Source organism: Ranitomeya variabilis, chromosome 2 (assembly GCF_051348905.1).
Source record: "Ranitomeya variabilis isolate aRanVar5 chromosome 2, aRanVar5.hap1, whole genome shotgun sequence".
In the NCBI taxonomy this organism is placed as follows: domain Eukaryota; kingdom Metazoa; phylum Chordata; class Amphibia; order Anura; family Dendrobatidae; genus Ranitomeya; species Ranitomeya variabilis.
In genome coordinates, this window is record NC_135233.1 from 227326191 (window position 1) to 227351546 (window position 25356).

At 43.2% G+C, this 25356-nt stretch overlaps 1 protein-coding gene across 1 annotated transcript; it reads left to right on the top strand.

Annotated features, from left to right (window-relative positions):
* On the top strand, nucleotides 1-25096 carry LOC143809278 (forkhead box protein P3-like). The gene is made up of 11 exons (XM_077292381.1): nucleotides 1-247; nucleotides 324-419; nucleotides 2617-2812; nucleotides 5224-5392; nucleotides 7238-7276; nucleotides 11414-11501; nucleotides 13309-13383; nucleotides 13472-13634; nucleotides 17709-17785; nucleotides 20196-20297; nucleotides 23537-25096. The coding sequence occupies exons 1-11, from the start codon at nucleotides 128-130 to the stop codon at nucleotides 23660-23662; spliced, it is 1251 nt and encodes a 416-aa protein (XP_077148496.1). The 5' UTR covers nucleotides 1-127; the 3' UTR covers nucleotides 23663-25096.
* The last annotated feature ends 260 nt before the right edge of the window (nucleotides 25097-25356 follow it).

Genomic DNA, 25356 nt, shown 5'->3' on the forward strand with positions numbered 1-25356 from the left:
TTCTGTTCGGGTACAGTTGTCAAATTGGCGGTGGTGTACTGCCCCCAGTGTAGTTTATTATGCTACATGAGTATTAATGTAATATCAGTTGCATTATCCCTTCATTAACAGTTGATTCAGGATCCCGATGCCTAGCTCCCAAGACAAGACCGTACAGACCTCAAGTCCACAGAACGATGGACCAGAAAAGGAACAGAACGGTCAATGGAGTCGCAGGAGTGCTGCAACCGGCTCCCAGCTACATCAAGTAATGTTCTGTTAGTAATAAAAGTGTGTTTAATACCATAATTTTCAGCCCTAATATACATGTGTTATATTAACAGCACCATCAGAGTCCTTATATCATGGTGAGCCCTCCAGCTTCTTCCTACCTGCGAGCTCTGCTTCATGAAAATAAGCAAGCAGTGGTGATCCATCCGGTAAGTGGCACTTCATGTTCCAAAAAAAGTAATTAAAGAAGCAAGGAAACAAATTGGCATTCAGTGTATCGCTTGTAAACTTCTGTACCCCTGATGGAGCCGGACTAGCGGCGAAACATGCTTAATAGTTTTTCTGTCTGAAGGCTCTTTAAAAACATTGTTTAACTGCAGGACTTGGTATAAAATAATAAAACAACCTTTACTTACCAGTTCCATCCCCCTTCCTTCTTGCACAGTCACTTTGGTGATCCTCGATGGTCCGGCATAAATGATGTCACATCCATAAATCAGTGGTCTCAGCTGTGACGCATGTATGGGATATGATTGTTGAGGTATTGCTAAAGGGGGCTGGCAAATCTTAGGTTAATTCCACAACAAATACATTGACACTCCCCCAATGCACTTTCAGGCTAACTTGCATATGGCCTAAACGTTTAATTTCTCTGCTCTGGCACATCGGATCATCAGATTACTACAAAACTGGTATCGCTTTTATTGTTGTGCTAGGACCAATATAGCCGTACCGCTAGTTTCATTAGTAAAATCATCATGGAAGTTTCTCTTTATGGTAGGTGGGTCAGATGAAGCATGTAAGTGCAGGTAAAATATAGCTGGTTTCTGCATTATACCATATGGATGTTTATTTTAATTAGCAGTCCTGTACTTTATGGCTAAAAAAAGGAAAGTTCCTATAGGATAATCCAGCATCATGGGCGCAGTGCACCTTTAAAGATCAACAGCAATTAAAACATCAAATAAACATAAAATACCGTAATAAAAGCTTTTTCCCAACTTAAAAGAAAATGATCAAGACAAAAAAAAAGAGAAGTGTGTGGTACGCTCCTCTGATCGTAATTAGAATAATTATAGGATTGTGTCACCATTTGCTTGTCTTCATTCCTGGAAGGAGATGATTATGGAGTCTATTACTTCAAAGTCTTGGCTCTTTCGCTAAATGTTGATATGAATCATGAACCAGTGAGACCAGAAAATGCTGGAAGGCTCCTGATATCGGACGTCCGGCGGCTGCAAACACAATGTTTAGAAACCCATAAACATCTGAAGTGTTTGCACAAATCGAATAATCAAGTTCTAAGACTGCAATGTGGCAGATGGGACCGGACTGTTGGGCGGCGTGCACATTTACGCAACATTTTATAATCAAAGGGTACTGTAGCGGTATACTCCTCATAAACTATTCCCGTATAATTGTGCTGTATGCTAATTACCCCTGAAGAGTCATCTGGGCGGTGCAGTTCATGGGATGAGTCGCGAAATTCAGTCCCTCCACCAGCTTGATTGGTATCGTACAGGCCGCCATACATCATTGCAAACCATCTCTGGCACATGCATAGTGTGCGCTGCACCATGAAGGCCTCCAGAGATGACTTAGAATGACGTATTCCAGCCTGTGGCCAATAAAGCCAGGAAGGCAGGGGGCCTACATGACTCTTCCACCAAACTGTAATTCATATAACTCCATATTTTGCTGAAATTAGAATGCACAGTTTATATTTGGAGATTGCTCTGGCAAAGCAATATATCTCTATAGTAGGGATCCCGAAAATGAGGCTCTGGATCCAGGGATTGGAGCTCTGCACAGCCATAGTGAATTGAGCACAGTTGCACGTGCTCCAAGACCATTGTTTATAGAGCGAATGGACAAAAAATGAAAAAAGCACTTGACTTTTTCATCAGTCCCATAGACAATGAATAGACCGTAGAACTTCTCCATCCAAAACAAGCTTCTGCAGCCCCGTTCTCGGGTTTCCAGAGCCCTTTTCTCAGTATCATTTGTTTTTTGTCCCAGAGGTTGAACCCCCCCAGTGACCAGCAAGGTATATAGGATAGTGGATAACTTATTTTGGGAAGAATATTCCAAAACACATTTTAGGTGACTGTCAGGACTGACAGTAATCCTGGAGGAACCATCATGTCTGTATATTACATGAATAATCCATTGATTTCAACATAAACTATGTAATGATTTTCTCATCCTGCGGAGGCGCTGCAGGGAATTTGACCAACTATAACCCTGTTCCTCTACAGACTACAGCTGATCGTTAGAGGTCACTTTGTGATTAGCATTGCATCAGGAGACCTTTATAACAGAAAATGAATGTACCAAGCGGCCAAATCCTTTTTTTAAGAGGGGAGGGAATAGCACTGCAGATTTATTCTCATTTTTTTCTCTCAGATCACTAGAGACTCTGCTCCTCAGTCTCCTATACTACATTTGGCATCTTCCATTACACCGTCATTACCTTCATCTTCATCATCATCATCATCATCATCATCATCATCATCATCATTATCATCAGGACCAAACCTGCAGCCTTCAAGATATTTTCAAGTAATAAACAAACCCAAACAAGTGCACCCTGTGCCTCCAGGTGAGTGCGGCACAGCTACGACTATGTAAGAGGGTGTACAACCTGCGTCTGATCTGACATAAGAAAAGTGAAATATCAGTCATGGCCAGGGTATACAGTACATCGAGGTGAGATTAAGGTGGTACCAGCTGGCACCTATGCACAAAGCATCTCCTGCATTAAAGTCAGTCCTCCTTGAACGTATCTTAGGAAAGAAAATTGGTAACTGCACACAGATTCATTTTAATGGAGGTCATTTTTTAATCTACATGGGCTTCAATGGCATCTATGGTGGTGCACATAGGATTATTAATGAATGTTAGGAGTTGTCGTTTTTCCCTTAGTTATTTATTGTCTTCACTTTCTGAGAGCTGAGATACATCTTCCCAAACTGTGGGTTAATATAGATTGATCCTTCTTATTGTACAGGTAGTTTACCTTTGTTTTCTCTTGTTGAACATCCTGTTTCTATGTCTGGGGTCAGTTGCATCTTCCCTTTTGTAATATTTGGTTTTCAGCTGCTAGTTTGGAAGTCATGGGTTTTCTCTTCTGATCTTATATGCTTGAGATGTCACATTTTTTATGTTCAGCAAAAGTAGCACTTCTGTTAATGTTAACACTATTTGCATTCTTTACAGTTGTTACTGTATCTGACATATTCCTAATGATGTTTTGGAATTTAGTGCTCTTTTCTTATGGAGATATGCATTTTTTTTTTCTTATGGAGTTTCCTCTGCTTTTCAGGATAATAGTCTGTTTTGTAAAAAAAAAAAAAAAAAAGTTTCTTTCATTGTGACTTCAATTTAACAATTTTCAGGCAATCCGAAATCTGTCCACATACATATGGGACTGTGTTGTGATGCGCTATTCATTTTATAGTCTTCTATTAGGTGTCCTGTGAATTCATCTCCATTGTCACTTGGAAGTAACATTGCCCATCATATGATTGCCATTATCGATATTGTGACATTTTTCTCTCTAGAAGTCTATGGAGACTGAAAAGTTACATCCATTTTTGTAGATAGATGTAAATCATACCTATATTCTTAACTAAACTGATAGCAAGGAGGACTTCTTTTGAGGCAGGAAATTATTTGGGACTCAAGGACCTCACCTGTTACCAAACGGAACACCATAGGGAGGTCTTAAGTCAAAAGTGATGGTGTCATTCTGAAATTTACATGCGTTCCTTGGCCAATTGTGTCAATAGATGCCTCTTTTTTTTTAAATTGTCCCACCACTACCTTTACAATCAAAGAGCTATCACCTCCTTGAGCATAAAATATTCAATTTAAGAATGTCCTATATACAAAGATAGGCGTCTGTCACTCGTCCGCCATATATAGGTCTACCAACTCCCCGTGGCAATGGGTAAGAGACATACAAGAAGGGATGCCCAATGCGAACACGTATATGAAAGGGAGCACTGAGTCCCTGGTCAGGATTGGAGAGGCCAGACATGAGTAATCCAACCAAAGTTGACCATACTCAAACTTCTTTCCAGCATTTCTCATCAGAAAACTTATTTTTTTTCCACTAAATGTTATCTATAAATTCCCTGTTGGATGGCCTTGCAGCCATGTTTGAGATCTGAACTTTCTAGCCATATACCATGTCTTGGCCACAGCCAGTTTTATCAGGCCAGCAGATCCTCCACGTATCCTAGTACACATATGTATGGAGTAGGTATAATGAATAAGTCATACGCCCTATTCACCAAATTCTCCACCTTTGTCTAAAAACACGTCAAGTCTCAAACATCCCCACAACATGTGCATTAAGTTGGCAGCCTGTGTTTTGTATCTATTACGTAGGGGGAAATCAAGTAACCCAATCTTGAACAGGGGATTTATATACTCTGTGTATGATATACAAGTGAGATCATCTATGAGCTTCACACAATGCTAGCTGGAGGGTCCTACCAAAGATTTTGTGCCACTGGTCATCCTCATTTGGGCCCAGGTCAGGGTCGAATATTAGCTTGGTAGAGACTATTGTCTCCTCATGTATTCTTATTAACAGCTGCAAGTATACCCTAGAGATAAACCCTGCTGACCTTGCAGCCTACCGTACCCAAATGACGAAAGGATGAAGAGCCATCGGTCAATTGGTACTTCTTTAATCTCACCCATCTATATAGCCATGGTTTTTGAACATGTCTGGATAATAATATTACCTTTGAGAACTGTGTTAGTTTCCCTTTAATGAATCTATACTGGAAAAACATTTTATTTGTAAAAGAGGATTATATGCATATGGTGGGTGTTTAATAGAGATTAGACATGATAAGCCCTTAGGTAAGTACAGACTGAATGGCAGGTGAACTAAAATATGAAGCACACACCTTAAATCTGTGAAATCTTTGATCCTCCCTTGACTTTCACCAAGTCTTTCCCTGGCAACATGTACTCAACGTGATTATGTTGTCACAGGATTCAATCTTGCCGGTCTGGGCTGGGCCCAACATGAATCGGGCTTCGGAAAAGGTGAAGAAGATCCTGTCAGTAAGAAATGTACAGTGTCTGCCTACGTACAGGAACTGTCCTCAAATACAGAGAGATGCCAAAAGAAATCCCTCAATGAAGCTCCCAATAAGGACAGGTCAGTAGCTGTATAAAGAATTATCTTGAAGGGGTTGTCCCACAAATGAGGCTGCTGAGACCCCAATAAGCTTGACAAAGTCCTCTGTATAAATAATCCATTTTTGAGCATTTGTGACAATCAATAGTCAGATATTGGACAGTTAATACACTTATCATATTGTCATCAAGATCCACTGCTGGCAGCTTCCTTTACAATGGCCAAACAGTGATGCCCCAGTTGCGCTCAATGAAAGACGAGACCAGGGACGCTGCAGGTCATGGTAGCAAGTTTAGACCACGCAAGCTGCTCTCAATAGGAAAATGTGGCCTGGAGTTGTCATGTTGAAAAGTTATCATGTTGAAAAACAGCTCCTAGGACACTTTGGCGAATGGCAGTACCACTGATACCACCACCACATCAATATAAAGCCAAGTTGTTAGTATACATGGAAGGAAAAGTTGAAGGGTTCAGCTACCGTTTAATATTACACCCCACACCAGTGGCGTATCTAGGGGGGGCAGCCGGGGTATGTGCCCTGGGCGCAGCCGGCAGGGGGGCGCAGTCGGGCCGCCTAATTCGGCGGTCTGCAGTGTCTCCCCCGGCAGCTGCATTCTGCCGACCCTGGTCTGGGAGTCAGCTGTTCTCTGTGCCGACTGTCAAGCTGACAGCCGGCACAGAGAAGCTGCAGAGTGCCGGCTCCCAACGTGTGCAGAGGTGGAGGGGGGCCCCTGCAGGGTGGCTGCGGCGGGCAGGGAGAAATCCCCGCAGCTCCGATGCCCAGCGATCTGTCTTCCTGCTTCCTCTCACACAGACGCGCCACTGGATGACGTCATCATTCAGCGGCCGGCTGTGTCAGAGGAAGGCGATGAGATGCTGTGGCAGAGCGCGAGGAGAGGTGAGAGGTGTGTGTGTGTATGTGAATGTGTGTATGTGTGTGTGTGTGTAAATGTGTGTATGTGTGTGTGTATGTGAATGTGTGTGTGAATGTGTGTGTATGTGAATGTGTGTATGTGTGTGTATGTGAATGTGTGTATGTGTGTGTGTGGCTCAGTATTGTGTGTGTGTGTGTGTATCGCGCTGCAGGGGAATGTGCAGAGAAGTGAATGGCGCGTGTGTGTGTGTGTGGGGGAGGAGAGGGCAATGATGGGGCTGACGGGGAGAGAGCAATGATGGGGATGGTGGAGGAGGAGAGGGCAATGATGGTGCTGACGGGGAGAGAGCAATGATGGGGATGGTGGAGGAGGAGAGGGCAATGATGGGGCTGACAGGGAGAGAGCAATGATGGGGATGGTGGAGGAGGAGAGGGCAATGATGGGGCTAATGGGGAGAGAGCAATGATGCGGATGGTGGAGGAGGAGAGGGCAATGATGGGGCTGACGGGGAGAGAGCAATGATGGGGATGGTGGAGGAGGAGAGGGCAATGATGGGGATGGTGGAGGAGGAGAGGGCAATGATGGGGCTGACGGGAGAGGGCAATGATGGGGCTGACGGGGGGCATATGTCCTTGGGGGGGCACCAAAATGAATTCTTGCCCCGGGTGCCAGAAACCCTAGATACACCTCTGCCCCACACAATAATCCTGAGAGCAGGACTGACGTGACAATACCTGAAAATAATAATGATTTTCATGCCCGAGGACATTCAGCGGCAGAAACTTCCCCAGACGACCATTAATAACCTCAGTGATAGCAGCCGAGGCTGGAAGCAGCGGGATTTCTGCACATAGCGCTCATACTCCATACTGAATAAATAGAGATGTTTCGAAAAATTTGATTCCATTTTTCTATCCTTTGCATTTTATTAACTTGTCTGTCCTTCCTGTGATTTCCATACGTTCATGACTTTTCCTTCTTGGTGTTGCAGCTTCAATGTTGAGGAGTGTATTATCCATCCTGTGGAGAGGTAATAAATCTTATATTGGATACTCCATTTACTATTTAGAAGTTACAATTTGGCTGTAAAAAAAAAGCAACCAAATTGGACACAGATCACAAGCAAGTTCTGATGGGACCCACATTGTGATCTATGACTGTAAAGTTAAGCGGAACTTAAAAATCTAGAATTTATAGCTATTTGGCGGCAGTCAAACGTGACCACATTGACGATCATTAGAAGCGATGTTGCAGCGGGACTTTGTGATTTTCATGTTGTACAACCAAAGTGGTGTAACCCTCGCTGTGCTGGGATGTAACAGACTGTCCTGTGGTACGTTAGTGAGTCACCTTTTTGCATTTTCTCTTAAAGAACTGATCTCATCAATCCCTTTGAGTATTGTTGTGCCCAGTTGCATACCGCCAATGGTGGCAAGCCACGCCACTGCTATGGGGCCCAGTGTCCTCGCCCCTGCACTGCCTGCCCACACAGGATGACACCTCCTCCTCCATCATCATTGCTTGTGCTGACAGCTGGGATGGGGCTTCAGAGGTGGCCTCCAGCCCAGGGCAAGCAATGATGATGGAGGAGGGAGCATCAGCAGACACTTCCACCCCCATCATTCTGCCTTGGCGTCTGACGTGTCAGAGCAGCGGGCGCGATGACGTCATTACAGCGCGCCCACTGTTCTGACATGCCCAGCGTTTCACAGCACACTCTCAGGACAGCGGAGTATCGGGTGGAGCGAAGAGAGCTGAGTATTGACTGGTGACTATAATAGTGTATGGAGGACCATGGGGTGTTCATTTTATTGTATGGGAGACCATGGGTGGTGGGGGGTGTATTATACTGTATGGAGGACCATGAAGGGTGCATTATATTCTATGGGGGACCATGGGGGGTGCATTTTATTCAGTAAAGGACCATGGGGGTGTATTATTCTATGGAGGACCATATGGGATGTATTATATTGTATAGAGGACCATAGGAGGTTCATTATATTGTATGGAGGACCATGGGGGTGCATTATACTGTATAGTGGACCATGTGGAGGTGAATTTTATTTTATGGAGGACCATGGAGGGTGTATTATACTATGGAGGACCATAGAGGGTGCATTTTACTGTATGGAGAACCATGTGAGGGTGCAATTTATTCTATGGAGGACCATGGGGGGTGTAATATACTATGGATAACCATAGGGGTGCATTATATTGTATAGAGGACCATATAATGTTCATTATATTGTATGGAGGACCATGGGGGGTGCATTATAATGTATGGAGGACCATGGGGGGTGTATTATACTGTATAGAGGACCATGGGTAGGTGCATTATATTGTATGGAGCACCATAGGATGTTCATTATATTGTATGGAGGACCATGGGGAGCTGCATTATTTTGTATGGAGGACCATGGTGAGTACGTTATATTCTATGGAGGACCATGGGGAGCGCATTATACTATATGGAGTATTATGGGGGGCCATTATACAGTGTGGGGCTATTATACTGTACGTAGGCCCATTATGCTGCATGGAGGGCAGTGTGGGGGTTACAGTTGCGGGACCATCCTGTGTTGGGGTCACCATACTTTGCTTTAGGAGTTGAGGTGGAGTACAGAACTTTCATTATATTGTGCATATGGAGGCTAATGTGGAGAAATTCATCATGGGAGAATCATACTATGTTTGGAGGGCACTTTTGTTGGCATCATACTTTATGGGGGCAATTTAAAGGGAACCTGTCACCCCCACCGCCGGAGCCGCGGCGTGAAGACCAGAAGAGGATGTCATAGAATGAAGATATGAGGTGCCGGAACGGACCTAAGACACCCATCAGACCGGACCGCAGCTGTAACCCCCACACTGCCCTCCATGCAGCATAATGGGCCTACGTACAGTATAATAGCCCCACACTGTATAATGGCCCCCCATAATACTCCATATAGTATAATGCGCTCCCCATGATGGGTGTCTTAGGTCCGTTCCGGCACCTCATATCTTCATTCCATGACATCCTCTTCTGGTCTTCACGCCGCGGCTCCGGCGCACTTTGTCTGCCCCGTTGAGGGCAGAGCAAAGTACTGCAGTGCGCAGGCGCTGGGCCTTTCTGACCTTTCCGGCGCCTGCGCACTGCAGTACTTTGCTCTGCCCTCAACAGGGCAGACAAAGTACGCCTGCGCCGGAGCCGCGGCATGAAGACCAGAAGAGAACGTCATGGAATGAAGATGGGAGGAGCTGTACTGGACCTGAGACGCCCATCGGAGCGGGACCGCCCCTGGGTGAGTATAATCTAACGTCTTTTTCTCCTCTTTCAGGTAACATCGGCGGCTTATCTACAGCATTACAGAATGCTGTAGATAAGCCCCTGATGACGGTGGGCTTACCTCACCATCGATTTTGGGGGTGACAGGTTCCCTTTAAGAGGAATCTAGGACTTCAGCAGGAGGAAAATTACTATGTAAAGGATGGAAAAATATTTAGAATTGAGAGTCCTCAGTGGTTGATACCTTTAATGGCTAACTGAAAAGATGGTAACAAATTGCAAGTTTTTTACTCAGGCCTCTTCATCAGGCATAGACTAAATGATGAAGAGGCCTGTGTAGTCTCGAAAGCTTGCAATTTGTTACCATCTTTTCAGTTAGCCATTAAAAGGTATCAACCACTGAGGACTCTCAATTCTAAATATTTTTCTACCTACTGGCTAACACTGTACCAAGATATTTATCTTTCTTGTATGTAAAGGATGGAAATTGTGAGATACTCTCTTCTGTGACCTCGACAATTATTTAACTTTTTTTGGGGGGGAAGAAGGGGAGGGCCCAATTAGAAATTCTGCTATGGGACCCCGGTAGTGCCTGTCAGAAGACTTTTACAGATTGCCAGCAGCTTTTCAGGTACTGATATTCACAAGCTGGGCTGCCACCAGGAATTTCAGTGCCCCATACTGGCAACATTTTTGGGCCCACTTGAGACTCCGCCAGGCTCCATCCCAGCTCCACCTCCACACTTTGAACTATGTGAACTGGCCCTAATAGTTATTCCATATGTTGTATAGGGTAGGGGATAAGCATTAGGTTACCAGAATATCCCTTAAAGACAGGTAACTGTACCTTATTGCAGGCAGGCAGTCAGTAGGGTTGAGCTTAGTAGTACTTAGTAGTTTGCAGGCAACAGACATAGACGGCCTCCAGCTTCATACTGCACGAGCACGGATTGGGGCACAAGAAGAGTATCTCATGGGTGGGCCAGTGGGTTGGCGAACGGGAGGTTGGATGGTGACTGGAAGGTCAGGTGAGTGGACGGTCGGCTTTTACCTCATCACTCTCGAGCCCTCAAATCCTGCATATAATATTTTGCAGGAGCCCGAGGTATGCCGGCAGCTTAGGAGCATAGGGCGGGCCGACAGCATCTGTCGTCATTAATGTCAGACATGGCCGGCCCATCTGCTGCGGCCAAACAATGTGAGTAGCTGAGGCTGTGATTGATTGGGGCCCCTGGGACTTAATAAAGTAAAGTAATTAGCCCGGGCCCCAGAGTGTCAGTCTGCAGGCCATTTATCTCGCCCAGCCCGGGCCCTCCCTCTTTGCTTCTGCTCACTGGGCCCCATACACCAGTAATGGCATAAAAGTCATATAATTGAGCTTCTTTTTGACTCCCAGTTAAGGCCAACAACTGGTATAAAAAGCTTAGTAAATGAGGAGTGAAGTATCGAAAACTGAACATAAATACCAATATGTGCATCTATAATATTCAAATCATCACATACATCATCATTAGAAAGGAAATACGTAATGTCGCCATATGGTATGAGTAGATGATGCAGCTATACAAGGTACATAATTAGTTCTGAAATAAAGTACACATAAATAAAGTTGTCATAGTGTGCAAATTAATAATGCTACTATATAGTGCACAAAGTAAATACCATGATGCACGATTCGGCATTGGGTTTCCTGATGCCAACGGAACAGCCTCATAGGCATATAAAAGGCTGTTGAGTTCAGGTTGGAAGACCTGTGGATGGACCGTGTTTTACAGCCGTCTAAATTTGCCCTAAATGCATTATAGCCAGTGGGACCTGCAATCTAATATGGGCTTGTCTGAATTCGCTATCTCACTACCATACAAGCATTGAATGTAAGTACATCTTCTGTCCATTCAGACACCTGCACAATGATCATAACCTGGAGGACAAGAGCAAAATGCAATGGTTCATCCAGACGGAGGTGGTCCGCAGCCTAGAAGAGCAGGTGAGATACCTGCATTCGCTTCTATAAAGACTATTTCAAGTATATAGTATCACTTACCTGTAGCTCCTTATGCTTTTTAGCTGTATAATTCATGGCAGTGGGATTTGGAGCTTTTTTTTCTTTAAAAAAAAACCGACACTTACAGTAAAGAGTAACAGTTATTTTTATTTTTATTCCATACTGTAACTCAATAATACACATGAAAATTAGAAACAGTTTAATGTCTCTTATCAGTGAAATATGCTTTTTTTCCTCTTGGACTGATCTTTTACTTTCAATTCATGGGTAAAATCTGTATTGAATAAAAGACAGACATTCACATTACTGAGCAAGAAGATAACAGTTGGTGCTTGTAAGAATGTATGGAGAGGTGGAGGAGGAAATAAAGGCAGAGACAGACGTTCTGCTGCAAGTTCTCCAGAAATTACACTTACACTATAACTTTTTTTAATTATAAATTTAAAGTGTAACGGTCATGTCAGAAGAACGTTTAACTGCTGCCTTCTAGCTCCTCCCTCCTCCTCCCCCTCCCCTCTTCATAGAATCTTGTGGGCACCAACTGTCATCTCCTTTCTCAGTAATAGAACAATCTGTATTCACTGAATATAGCTTTTACCCTAGAACGGAGATTGAAAGATCCGTCCACGAGGAGAAAGACGCTGATTTATCTGAAAAGATATATTACAGAGTTCATTATTTCATGTATACTAATGATTTATGAAATAAAATTTAAAAAAAAATGGTTTGTCTTTAAAGCATCATTTAGGATAATTACCAACAGAGACTACCTGATGTCCCAGGCAGATCCTTAAGACAATCTGCAGATTCTTAAGACAATCTGTCACAAAGATAAACATCTATAAATTACCAGCATTTCAGAATAAAACATACCTGTGTGTAATGCTGGAGGCTGACCATGATTCATGCTGTAATAAATTAGATGCGTAATAATTAAGACACCATGGAATCTTGGTCTTAAAATAAGTTCTGTCACCGCTTCTTACACGTCTGTTTTACTAAATAATTATATTCTGTTCAGTTTTGAATAAAACTGTTGGAACATTTTTTTCTTTAGAGTCTAGGTTGTGACATTCTTCTGTTATACCTACTAGAAATTTATGAACAAATTGACAACTGGGAGGGGTACAGTCTGACAGGGTCCAATCAGCGCTGACTATGTCGGGACACGCCCCTTTGTGACATACCCCCAACTGGTGATGCACAGCTGACTTTTTTTTTTTTTTTTAAATGTCAAGGAGGAGTAACAGAGGTACAGCAGCAAACAAAGTTCTTGGAAAAAAAATGCTCCAGAATTGTTATTTAATTAAGTATACATTTATTTCAGAAAACTATTTTCAGGAGAGTAGACATGCCTTATGTAAACTGTAAATGTACTCCTGGTTATAAAAGGACCCATTCAAATCATAGAAGTATATTAGAGAATTGCTGAATTGCTGTGTAGCACTGGTTCACTAAATCCAGCTTATGCCCAAAGTAAAGGCACCCACCACATCCCCAAAATTATGCTTATCTGACCTCTGAAGACTCTTGAAGGTCATTCTGCAGCATCCTTTCTTTAAAAGAGAGTTATTTTCTGCAAAAGTTCCTAGGCGATGGTCTACAAGAAGAACCTCATTGATCAGCATAAATAAGGTCAATATAAATGTTATGGTGCAACATCTACCTATATTTTGGATAAAAACTGGATTTTCTAGGGTAGGTTACCCGGTGGACTTTGGACCAGGACAGAAGTGAGCAGTGTGGTATGATATTGTTAGTATGGTTGATAGCTTCTGCTTCATTACAGCTTGCTGTTGAGAAACAAAAACTTCACGAGATGCAAAGCTTGATGATGGAAAAGCTCGGTGCAATGCATATGTCTGTAAGTGGACAATCTCCTTCTAACATTGACTAATCTCTAGTGTCAGGGCTGTGAGATTCACCAACAACTGTCTTGTAACCTTCCACAGAAGCCGAGAGAATGCGGATTAATCCTCCAACCATCCCATCATTCTGGAGTGTCCCCTTGGCCTGGACTCAACCTCCCTGTCCAACTTCACAAGGAATTCTCTCACAGACTCCTGGCCTTAAGAAGAAAGATGATGGAGGGAAACAGTTACAAAATATATGAGAGTGGGTATTATTATGTAGGAACTATTTCTTTACGCTGGTGCAATGTTCGTATTGTAGGAAATGTTTTGTATAGGTATTTTTGTGTATGGTGCACTGGTTTTACATTGAAATACAAAAGTATTGGGTCAACTACACATTACACCGACATAAGCTTTTCTAACCATTCTAAATCTAGAGTTATTAACATTGAGTTGACCCCTTGGAGATATAACAGCTCCTACTCTTCTGTGAGGGATTTCTACAAGATTTTAGAGGTGCTTTTGCCAATTCATCAATAAGGGCATTTGTGAATTCGGACCCTGATGTTGGGGGAGGCCGGGCTCACAATCTCTATTATAGGTAATATATGGGGCTGAGGTGCGGGCTCTGTGCTGCCACTCATGTTCTTCCACCAAACTCCTCCTCCATGTCTGTATGGATCTTGTGCACTGGGTGCAGTCATGGGGAACAGAAAATGTCCTTCCCAAAACTGTTCTCACAAAGCTGGAAGCTACAATTATCCACAATGTTTTGTGCTGAAGAATTAAGATTTCCCTTCACTGGAACTAAAAGGCCGACCCCTGAAAAACAACCTCATAGTATTATCCCTCCACCACCAAACTGTACAGTGGGCATAGTGCAATCAGGAGGGTAACGTTCTCCTGGCATTCACCAAACCCAGACTCGTACATCAGACACCAGATAGAGAAGTGTGATCCGACACTGCACAGAACACATTTTCTCCAGGGTCCAGTGGTGGCGGCTTTACACCACTCCATCTGACACTCGGCATATGGGTGCATGCAGTTGCTTGGCACTGAACCTCCCAGCGATGGTATAGTGTTTTTGCTGATGTTAATAACACAGGAGGTTTGGACATCACACTGATGCAGTCAGCAGAGGGTTGATGACTTGTGATGAGCGAGTATACTCGTTGCTCGGGTGGTCTCCGAGTATTTGTAAGTGCTCGGAGATTTCGTTTTCATTGCCTCAGCTGCATGATTTACAGCTGATAGACAGCCTGAATACATCTGGGGATTCCCTAGCAACCAGGCAACCCCCACATGTACTCAGGCTGGCTAGCAGCCATAAATCATGCAGCTGCGTCAACAAAAACTATCTCCAAGCAGTTACAAATGCTCGGAGACCACCCAAGCGTGCTTGGGAAAACCTGAGCAATGAGTACACTCGCTCATCACTATTCGTGACTTTTATGCCCCCAGCTCCTCACACAGGGAACTTTCGGACCAATTACAAAGGCGTATACTCATATATGCCCTGCTCCAAAAAAAAAAAGGAACACTAAAATACCACATACTAGATATCACTAAATTAAATATTTCAGTTGCAAATCTTTTATTCACTACATATTGGAATGCTTTGAGAACAATAAAACATAGAAAATGATCTATGTAAATCAAAAATAATATCCCATGGAGGTCTGGATTTGGAATGATACTCAAAATCAAAGTGGAGAATCAAATTACAGGCTGATCCAACTTCAGTGGAAATGCCTCAAGACAAGGAAATGATGCTCAGTAGTGTGTGTGGACTCCACGACCTCCCTACAACGCCTGGGCATGCTCTTGAGGAGGGGGCGGATGTTCTCCTGAGTAAACTCCTCAAAGACCTCAGTCAACTCCTGGACAGTCTGTGGTGCAACTACAATAAACCTGTACAGCCTCAAGGGCTTATAAAAAGAACATTTCAAGGGTATATATGTAAAAGCATCAGTAAAGTGTTACACTATTTGTAAGCTGCTGTCATAACATACTTCACATTTTCTATAGTGTTAGTAGCTGCATAAAAAAATGGAATTTACATTGATAATATGCAAGACTTTCTCAAAGACATACTGTATACAATCATCAGTAGTTTATGTCACTACTGATAAGCTGCTGTCGTGATATGCGCCACATTTTCTACAGTGCTAGGAGCTGCATACACAGCTACAGAAATAAGAAAGCACAATTTGCATTGGTAAGATGTAAGGCTTCCTCAGGGGCTTATGGAAAAGAGAATTGCAAGGGCGTGTATATAACGTCAGTAGTTCCTGTCACTATTGGTAAGCTGCTGTCATGATATGAGCCACATTTTCAATAGTGTTAGGAAGTGGTATATATTATATAAACTCCAGGGACAGGTATAGAGAAAAAAATTGCGCTGATAAAACGTAAAACTTTTTAAGAAACTATGAAAAAAAAGTTTTAAGTTAAACCAAATTAAAGAATGCGAAACGCAGCGATGGGACGATCTGTATTATCGTTGCCCAGGCTCTCGTGCAGTAAACTGCGTGTGACTAACAAATAAGAAGAATTAAATTAAGGGGCCTGAATGTAAATGGATTAGTCCTATGTAAGGCTCTTATTAGCATATGCTAATTGTACGAGCGCTCACAAAACCTTTTCGGACAAAAAGTGAATTTATCTGGCTATAAAGACGGCCTATTATAGCTGCGCCAAGCGCTTGTTATCTGCAATTACATCATTATTGCTTTGTTTCTTCAGTAAATGGAATGTGCAATAAGTTCCGGATGTAGAGAACCATTGTTATGAACCGCGGCGGCCATAATACCTCATTATAAAGATGTGCAGCAAATGTTTGATTGAATTTGTACAAGGGATAGCGACTCTTATCAATAAGGAGATTTAATTAATTTGTAAAAAAGAATGAGATCCGCAAAAGGCTAATTGTCAGACACCGAGATATGGAGACGAGAAATTAGATATCAGCTTATATTCCTACATCCATAGTCTTATCTTGGAGAATATGGCATTTATTGGGTCTATTGTTTCTGGTAAAATCTGAGATATTGGAGCGAAATTGTGAAACTGTTGAGAAGAAAGCTGCCTGAGATACAAATAGCAACCAATCAGAGCGCAGCTTTCATTTCAAATTCTGCTCTTTTAAAATGAATGCTGTGCTGTGATTGGTTGCTATGGGCAACCATGGCAGATTTTCATTTAGAAAGTTTAATAAATCTGACCTAGAGTTCCTCATTGAATCAAGTTGATTGACTAAAGCTGGCCATCCACGTCAGCATGATTAGAGGGGGAATTGAGAAAAATCAATGTCACCTGTCTATCAAATTCTCCACTCCGAACTGGGCCGAATGCTATTCTGCCTGCCCCCCTCCATAGACATGAATGCTGCACTCTGTCGACCGATTCCTCATGGTAAACGTCCATGCTTTACCTGATCGAGCATGCATGTGTCCTGCATGTGGGTGGGGAATAAGAAGCCACTGACAAAAACCTCTAGCTAGGTGGATAGATAGAAATCAGGGGCCTCATATCGAAGGTCCAAATTGGGGTCCTGGCTACCATTAAACAGCCCATTGTGTTCCCACAATCATGTCATGGGGGTCAATGTTGGGAAGACTTTATATCCACTTAGATGCCATGGTTGCTCTTCTCCAAGGCATCTGAGGGGTTAAAATGCTGCAATCAGAAAAGGCTCCAATTTATGGGTGTGTAAAACAGGCAGCGGGTGGGATTGTTCGGCTCTGGGGACAATTACAGTGGTGTTCTGCCATTGGCGGTATACCACTGCCTTTGGTGGCAGCTTATCTGTCAAAAGGGCAAAAAATTGGGCATATTGATATCTAATAGCCCCATCCTTTTTTCCCACAACCCCTCCATACACAATAGATGTTTCGTCAGTTCTGCTAAAATTAACGAGTTCAGCCAACATTAATCAAATGTGTATGGCCACCTTAAGGCCTTAAGGGACCATGCACATGGCCGTTTATTGTGCCTCCATATAAAATGCTAGTTCCTAGGGTAGATGTGGGCTGTCATGTGGTTGTAAAGGCTCGTTCATCCGACGATATTTTTGGTCTGAATGTTGTCCATAAAAAAACAGACAGCACTCGGACCAATATTATTCAATGGAGCAGTGCTGATGAGTGATTTCTTTTCACTGACCAAATTTGTGTGTGAACAAAATCACAGAATGCCCTATTTTCCTCCATAAATCGGATGATACTCGCCCATTCCATTTTGGTGCATGGCCCTGCTGTCCTATAATAATCTGCTGCTTTCTGCCAATGGAGTACCGGAGCTAACCCTCTATTGATATCTATTATATTCACAGATGTGACAGCCTGTATGGAATATTACAAGACAAATAATGTGAGGCCACCATTCACATATGCTTGCCTTATTCGATGGGTAAGTTGGATTGGAGGCGCAATGGGGTGTGCACTGTAATGAGATCAACAAGGGGCTACCATACAGGCTACCAGCAGACATCACTACTCCATTGGAACTTTAAAAATGCTGGATTGTCCATGAAAATTGGCTCCACTGCGATTTAATTTGTATTATGCAGTAAATATACAGTGGGAAAAATAAGTATTTGATACACTGACAATTTTACAAGTTTCCCACCTACAAAGAATGGAGAAGGCTGTAATTTTTATCGTAGCTACACTTCAACTGTGAGAGACGGAATCTAAAAATAAATAAAAACAAAACAAAACAGAAAATCACATTGTATGGATTTTTAAATTATTAGTTTCCATTTTATTACATGAGAGAAGTATTTGATACAATAGAAAAACAGAACTTAATATTTGGTAGAGAAACCTTTGTTTGCAATTACAGAGGTCAGATGTTTCCTGTTGTTCTTGACCAAGTTTGCACACACTGCAGCAGGGATTTTGGCCCACTACTCCATACAGATCTTCTCCAGGTCTTTTAGTTTTCTGGGCCGCCCGTCTGCAACATTGAGTTTCAGCTCCCTCCAAAGAGTTTCTATTGGGTTCAGGTCTGGAGACTGGCTAGGCCACACTAGCACCTTGAAATGCTTCTTACGGAGCCACTCCTTATTTGCCCTGGCTGTGTGTTTTGGGTAATTGTCATGTTGGACACCACCCCAACCACTCCATATACCAGACCTCTGCCCTTACCTAATAACCTCCCTCTCCAACATCACTGAAGGAGAGCTTATTCAACTCCTTTCAAAATCACACCTCATCACCTGTGCACTTCACCCCATCCCTTCCCACCTGCTCCCCAACCTCACTAACATGCTCATTCCAGCCCTTACCCATGTCTTCAGCCTATCGCTATCTTCTGGTACCTTCCCCTCTGCCTTCAAACATGCCACCATCACACCCATCCTCAAAAAAACTAACCTTGACCCAACTGCTATGCCTAGCTATCGCCCCATATCACTGCTCCCGTTTGCTTCAAAACTCCTTGAGCAGCATGTCCATGCTCAACTTTCCTCCCACCTCTCATCTTGACAACCTCCAATCTGGCTTCCGCCCCCACCACTCCACCAAAACTGCCCTGACAAAAATTACTAACGAATTACTCACAGCCAAACCTAACAGTCAGTTCTCCATCCTCCTCCTTCTCGACCTGTCTTCTGCCTTCGACACAGTCGACCACTGCCTACTGCTACAGATTCTTTCTTCCCTTGGCATCAAAGACCTTGCTCTGTCCTGGATTGTAAGTCCGCAAGGACAGGGTCTTCTTCCCTCTGTACCAGTCTGTCATTGTAAATTTGTTTACTGTAAACGATATCTATAACTCTGTACGTAACCCCTTTCTCATATACATCACAATGGAATTAATGGTGCTATATAAATAAATAATAATAATACTGGAATACTCAGCCACAACCCATCTTCAATGCTCTTACTGAATGAAGGAAGTTGTTGGCCAAAATCTTGCGATACATGACCCCATCCATCCTCCCTTCTATACGCTGCAGTCGTCCTGTCCCCTTTGCAGAAAAACACCCCCAAAGTATGATGTTTACCCCACCATGCTTCACGGTTGGGATGGTGTTCTTGGGGTTGTACCCATCCTTCTTCTTCCTCCAAACATGGCGAGGGAAATTGGCTGACCACATGACCTTCTCCCATGCCTCCTCTGGATCATCCAGATGGTCATTGGCGAACTTCAAACTGGCCTGGACATATTCTGGCGTGAGCAGGGGACCTTGCGTGACCTGCAGGATTTCAATTCATGACGGCGTAGTGTGTTACTAATGGTAATGTGAGACTGTGGTCCCAGTTCTCTTCAGGTCATTGACATGGTCCTCCCATTTAGTTCTGGGTTGATTACTGACCTTTCTCAGAATCATCTTTAACCCACGAGGCGAAATCTTGCATGGAGCCCCAGACCGAGGAAGATTGACAGTCATCTTATGGTTCTTCCATTTTATAATAAGTGTGCCAACATTTATTGCCTTCTCACCAAGCTGCTTGCCTATTGTCCTGTAGCCCATCCCAGCTTTGTGTAGGTCTACAATTTGGTCCCTGGTGTCCTTAGACAGCTCTTTTGTCTTGGCCATCGTGGAGAGGTTGGAGTGTGATTGAGTGTGTGGACAGGTGCAATTTAATTATTTAAAAATCATACAATGTGATTTTCTGTTGTTTTTTTTACCTTTAGATTCTCCTTCTCACAGTTGACGTGTACGTACGATAAAAATTAGAGATCTCTCCATTCTTTGTAGGTGGGAAAACTTGCAAAATCGGCAGTGTAATAAATACTTATTTTCCCCACTGTCTGCGAGAAGGGGATGACCACTGACAACCATTAACTCAAAACATCTTCTACTGTATAGGCAATTATGGAGTCACCACAGAAGCAGCTGGCACTGAATGAAATCTATCACTGGTTTACAAAAATGTTTGCTTTCTTCAGACTTAACAAGGTTACTTGGAAGGTAATGTACATCTAACATCGCCTTTATTATACCAACCCATCTGTAGCCATTAGTAAGGCATCTGGGTATCAGTGAAGGGGCACTATAGGGAGCAGTTTTTGCATAGTTGCAAATTGAGATCAATTGTGATGTTTAAAGGTGTTGTACCATCTTGACATTTATGACACATCCCTGTGATATGCCATAAATGTATATAGTCACTGCTGAGACCCAAGAATGAGGCCTATCATGTACAAGCAGGAATTAAGAGGTGGTAGGGCATACCAATGCTTGCTCAGCAATTTTCTCCCGTACAAGATCCGCCACCTCTCTGTTCCTTTTCATGTGTTATAGAGTACTCATCTCTTGAAAGATACAAGTTCCAGAGATGAAAATTGCATGTCAGATATTTATGGATATAGATGTACAGTGGGTATGGAAAGTATTCATACCCCTTTACATTTTTCATTGCAGAATTTGGTAAATTAAAAAAAGGTACCGTAATTTTTTTTCTCATTAATGTACACTTTGCACCCCATCTTGACTGAAAAAAAAAAACAGAAATGTAATAATTTTTGCAAATTTATTAAAAAAGAAAAAAATTAAATATCACATGATCATAAGTATTCAGCCCCTTTGCTCAGTATTGAGTAGAAGCACCTTTTGAACTAGTACAGCCATGAGTCTTCTTGGGAATGATGCAACAAGTTTTTCACACCTGGATTTGGGGATCCTCTGCCATTCTTCCTCACAGATCCTCCACAGTTCCCTCAGGTTGGATGGTGAACGTTGGTGGACAGCCATTTTCAGGTCTCTCCAGAGATGCTCAATTGGGTTGGCTGGGCCAGTCAAGAATGGTCACAGAGTTGTTCTGAAGCCACTCCTTTGTTATTTTAGCTGTGTGCTTAGGGTCATGGTCTTGTTGGAATGTGAACCTTCGGCCAAGTCTGAGGTCCAGAGCACTGTAGAAGAGGTTTTCATGCAGGATATCTCTGTACTTGACCGCATTCATGGTTCCTTCAGTGACAACCAGTCCTCCTGTCCCTGCAGCTGAAAAACACCCCCATAGCATGATGCTGCCACCACCACGTTTCACTGTTGGGATTGTATTGGGCAGGTGATGAGCAGTGCCTGGTTTTCTCCACACATACCGCTTAGAATTATCTCCAAAAAGGTCTATTTTCATCTCATCAGACCAGAGAATCTTATTTCTCATAGTCTGGGAGTTCTTCATGTGTTTTTAGCAAACTCTATGTGGGCTTTCATATGTCTTGCACTGAGAGGCTTCCGTCGGGCTACTCTGCCATAAAGGCCAATTGGTGGAGGGCTGCAGTGATAGTTGACTTTGTGGAACTTTCTCCCATCTCCCTACTGCATCTCTGGAGCTCAGCCACAGTGATCTTGAGGTTCTTCTTTACCTTTCTCACCAAGGCTCTTCTCCCACGATTGCTCAGTTTGGCTGGATGGCCAGGTTTTGGAAGACTTCTGGTGGTCCCAAACTTCTTCCATTTAAGGAATATGGAGGCCACTGTGTTCTTAGGAACCCTGAGTACTGCATTCTGTTGTAACCTTGGCCAGATCTGTGTCTTGCCACAATTCTGCCTCTGAGCTCCTTGGCCAGTTCCTTTGACCTCATGATTCTCATTTGGTCTGACATGCACTGTGAGCTGTGAGGTCTTGGGGTATGTTTCCACGTTCAGGAAACGCTGTGTTTGATGCTGCGTAGAGCCGCAGCGTCAAACACACAGCGTCCAGGTGTTACAGCATTTTATGAAATCCGTTCTCCACTATGCGTGGGAACACGCATCCAGCGGCCCTGCGATTCCGGACACGCGGCGCATCTTTTTAGATCGCAGCTTGTCCGTTTACCTTGTGTCGACACTGCGCCGCAGCAAGGTAAAACACAGGGCCCTATGTGTGGGGTGCGATGATGCCGGATGTGTGCAATGAACACATCCGGCATCATCGCGTCTGCAAAAGGGGGCGGAGCTTTGGGCGGAGCAGGTTTGCCTCTCCGTCCAAACTGCCAGCCATCCTGAACGTGGACACGTACCCTTTTATATGGACAGGTGTGTGCCTTTCCAAATCAAGTCCTATCAGTATAATTAAACACAGCTGGACTCCAGTGAAGGAGTAGAACCATCTCAAGGAGGATCACAAGGAAATGGAATGTGACTTAAATATGAGTGTCTGAGCAATGGGTCTGAATACTTATGACCATGAGATATTTCAGTTTTTGTTTTTTATTAAATTTGCAAACATCTCTTCATTTCAGTGTTTTTTCAGTCAAGATGGGGTGCAGAGTGTACATTAATGAGACAAAAATGATTTTTTTTGATTTTTGAATTTACCAAATGGCTGCAATGAAACAAAGAGTGAAAAATGTAAAGGGGTCTAAATACTTTCCGTACCCACTGTATATATAAACTATAACTATGTCTGGGGATCCCCAACACTGAAATCCCCAATGATCACTTAGGGTGCTTTCATATTACTCTTTTCTCCAAGTTCTTGCGTCCCGCCAGGGCTCGCATCCATACCTCCTCCTCACAAAACGGGATTCGAGCGCATGCGCCGGCAGAGCGGTCATGTGCTCTCATTGCACAATTTTCATGTGTATACACCTAATGAATGGGACACCCGTACGCAGTCTCCTACATCTAATTGTCCGCCTCCAGTAGGCGAATCCGCCCAAAAATGATGCACCATTATAGTCTGTGGCCCCATACGTCTGAATCCCGTTTTGCGCGTGGGAGGGGGGTTTCGACACAGGCTCACTGCAGCTCCTATTAAAAGCTATGGTTGCTGATGGGGATAGCCAAGTGCGACACTTCGCTGTTTACATCAGCCGTTTTCTAAACCTCTTTAAGGTGACTTTGAGGTAAATAGAGAACTCACATTTCCATGGATCTGTAGTATAATTTTATTGACTTGACTTTTATGATCCTTCAATAATTGCTATATCACCTTATAAAAAAAAAGTATTCTTAGGAAGAGCATACTGGGAAAGATCTGACACGGACTGATTTGTAATGAGGAGCGAGGTGCTAGCAGTGCCCAGGGCATCATGTTACTCATGTACCGACATACATGACATCCCGGGCGTGTATTGCTGTGTTTCTGAGCTAAATGTGCCAAAATCCCTAACACCGCACTATGAACATCTGGTGGGAAATCTACCAGAGCGCTTGTCAGGCATCACAGAAATGACAAATACTTGGCCACCAATTCAAATTTACTTTTTTATTTTTTCCTCCTAGAACGCCGTGAGACACAATTTGAGCCTCCACAAATGTTTTGTACGAGTGGAGAACATAAAAGGAGCCGTGTGGATGGTGGACGAGATGGAATTCCAGCGAAAGAGAGGCGGCCATGGCTGCTCCTGATCGGCGCCCCCCCCCTTCTGCTCCTTGTAAATGGGCAATCCTCCCCTATAGAAAATACGAAAACCCGACCGCTCCTGCACGACCCCGAGTACAGCAGATTAGTGACTCATCTGTAGAGGAAACACCACTTATTACACTGCCTGAGCGCGAGATCTGCTAACTTTCCATAACAGCTGTAAATCTGACAGAAGATGACATCCTACATCAGGAAATGTGAATTTTCCATTACTACGACAGCTAATTAGCTGCAACACTTGTGGAAACATGTTTCTAGGTTCGCCGGCTAAATACATATAGGGGCCCCCACGAAGAATGCCATAAGTATCTGACCCCCCGCGGGTGTATCGCAGCTGGGAATACCGATGACATAATAAGTGTGTATAACTCACCCTTTTTTATTCCCGCTATAAGTGTTCAACGTACACTTGGAGCCGTTAAACATGTGCTCAAAGTCACTAAAAAGGTGTATAGACCAAAGCTCTGGTTATTGAGGGGTTAAAAGATCACCACTCCAGTCTTGTGATTGGTATAGAGCAGTGGTCCCCCAACTTTCTGAGCTAGAGAGCCACGTTCCGCTCTGTGAGAGCGTCGCGAGCCACATTCCGCTCTACCCTCACAGTAGTGGCAACCAGAGCCCCCATTATGGGTATAATGATAACCAAAGCTTTTCCACAGAAATCACCCCGAAGCAGTATAACAAGATCCAGCGGTCCCCACAATACTCCTATTCAGTATTCTCCCATCCAGCACTCTCAACATACTGTCACATTTAGCTTCAGGCACCTTCTCCGACAGGTGCTATCATCCTGTCTCCAGCATCCCATACCTAAATTATGTCTAAACCCCCTAAAACCAGTATATGTGCATCAGATCAGCTCTTCTGTTCAGGGCTACACACAAAATTCATCATTTTTAGATTTTCTCCTCATATCTGTTTGCTAGACCTGCAGCTAATGCACCACGCTGGCAGACAGCTGCGAGCCGCAATTCATGGGACCGCGAGCCACATGTGGCTCCCGAGCTACAGGTTGGGGACCCCTGGTATAGAGTTATTTTACCTGCATATACAATAATGTATGTACGGATAGGATGTGCTCACATTGCCACCTAGTGGTCGTCAGATCAGAGCCGCACACTCAGACCTTTTGATTCTTTTATCAGGCGGGGGCCCGACTTGTTGAGGTTTGCATAGTAGAGGGGCCACTATTTTTTCTGTTATGGAAAAAGGGGAGGATAGTTTAAAAAAAAACAAAAAAAAACAAAAAGGTCTTTCTTTACATAAAAAAAAATCAGTTGCCAAAATGCTTTTTTTGTAAAATAACATTCATGCTTTTTCCATGTTTGCTTCTTCCAGATTCTATATTTTTTTCTTATGACATCTTAAGGGTCAAATGCCATATTTTGATACTTTGCAAAATAAAGAATATTGAATTCATGACTATGCAAAGATTATAAATATTGAGGGGCAATCCCATTTATATGGGAAAAAAAAAATTCCAAGTGTGTTGAAATTGAAAAAAAGTGCAATTCATATATGTTATATTATATTTAGTATATGGTGAAAATCTGATTCTCCAGGTCAGTACGAGTATGCAGATACTAAACATGTATAGTTTAAGCGGTGAAAAAAAAAATTAGTAAAAAAAAAAATTGGTAAGAAAAATTTTTTTTTGATTGTGTCGCCATTTTCAGAG

Coding starts and splice junctions, on each gene's coding strand:
- LOC143809278 (XM_077292381.1), top strand. CDS start 128: ATGCCTAGCTCCCAAGACAAGACCGTACAGACCTCAAGTCCACAGAAC. Junction 420..2,616: donor AAGCAGTGGTGATCCATCCG/GTAAGTGGCACT, acceptor TTTTTCTCTCAG/ATCACTAGAGACTCTGCTCC. Junction 13,384..13,471: donor TCGGTGCAATGCATATGTCT/GTAAGTGGACAA, acceptor AACCTTCCACAG/AAGCCGAGAGAATGCGGATT.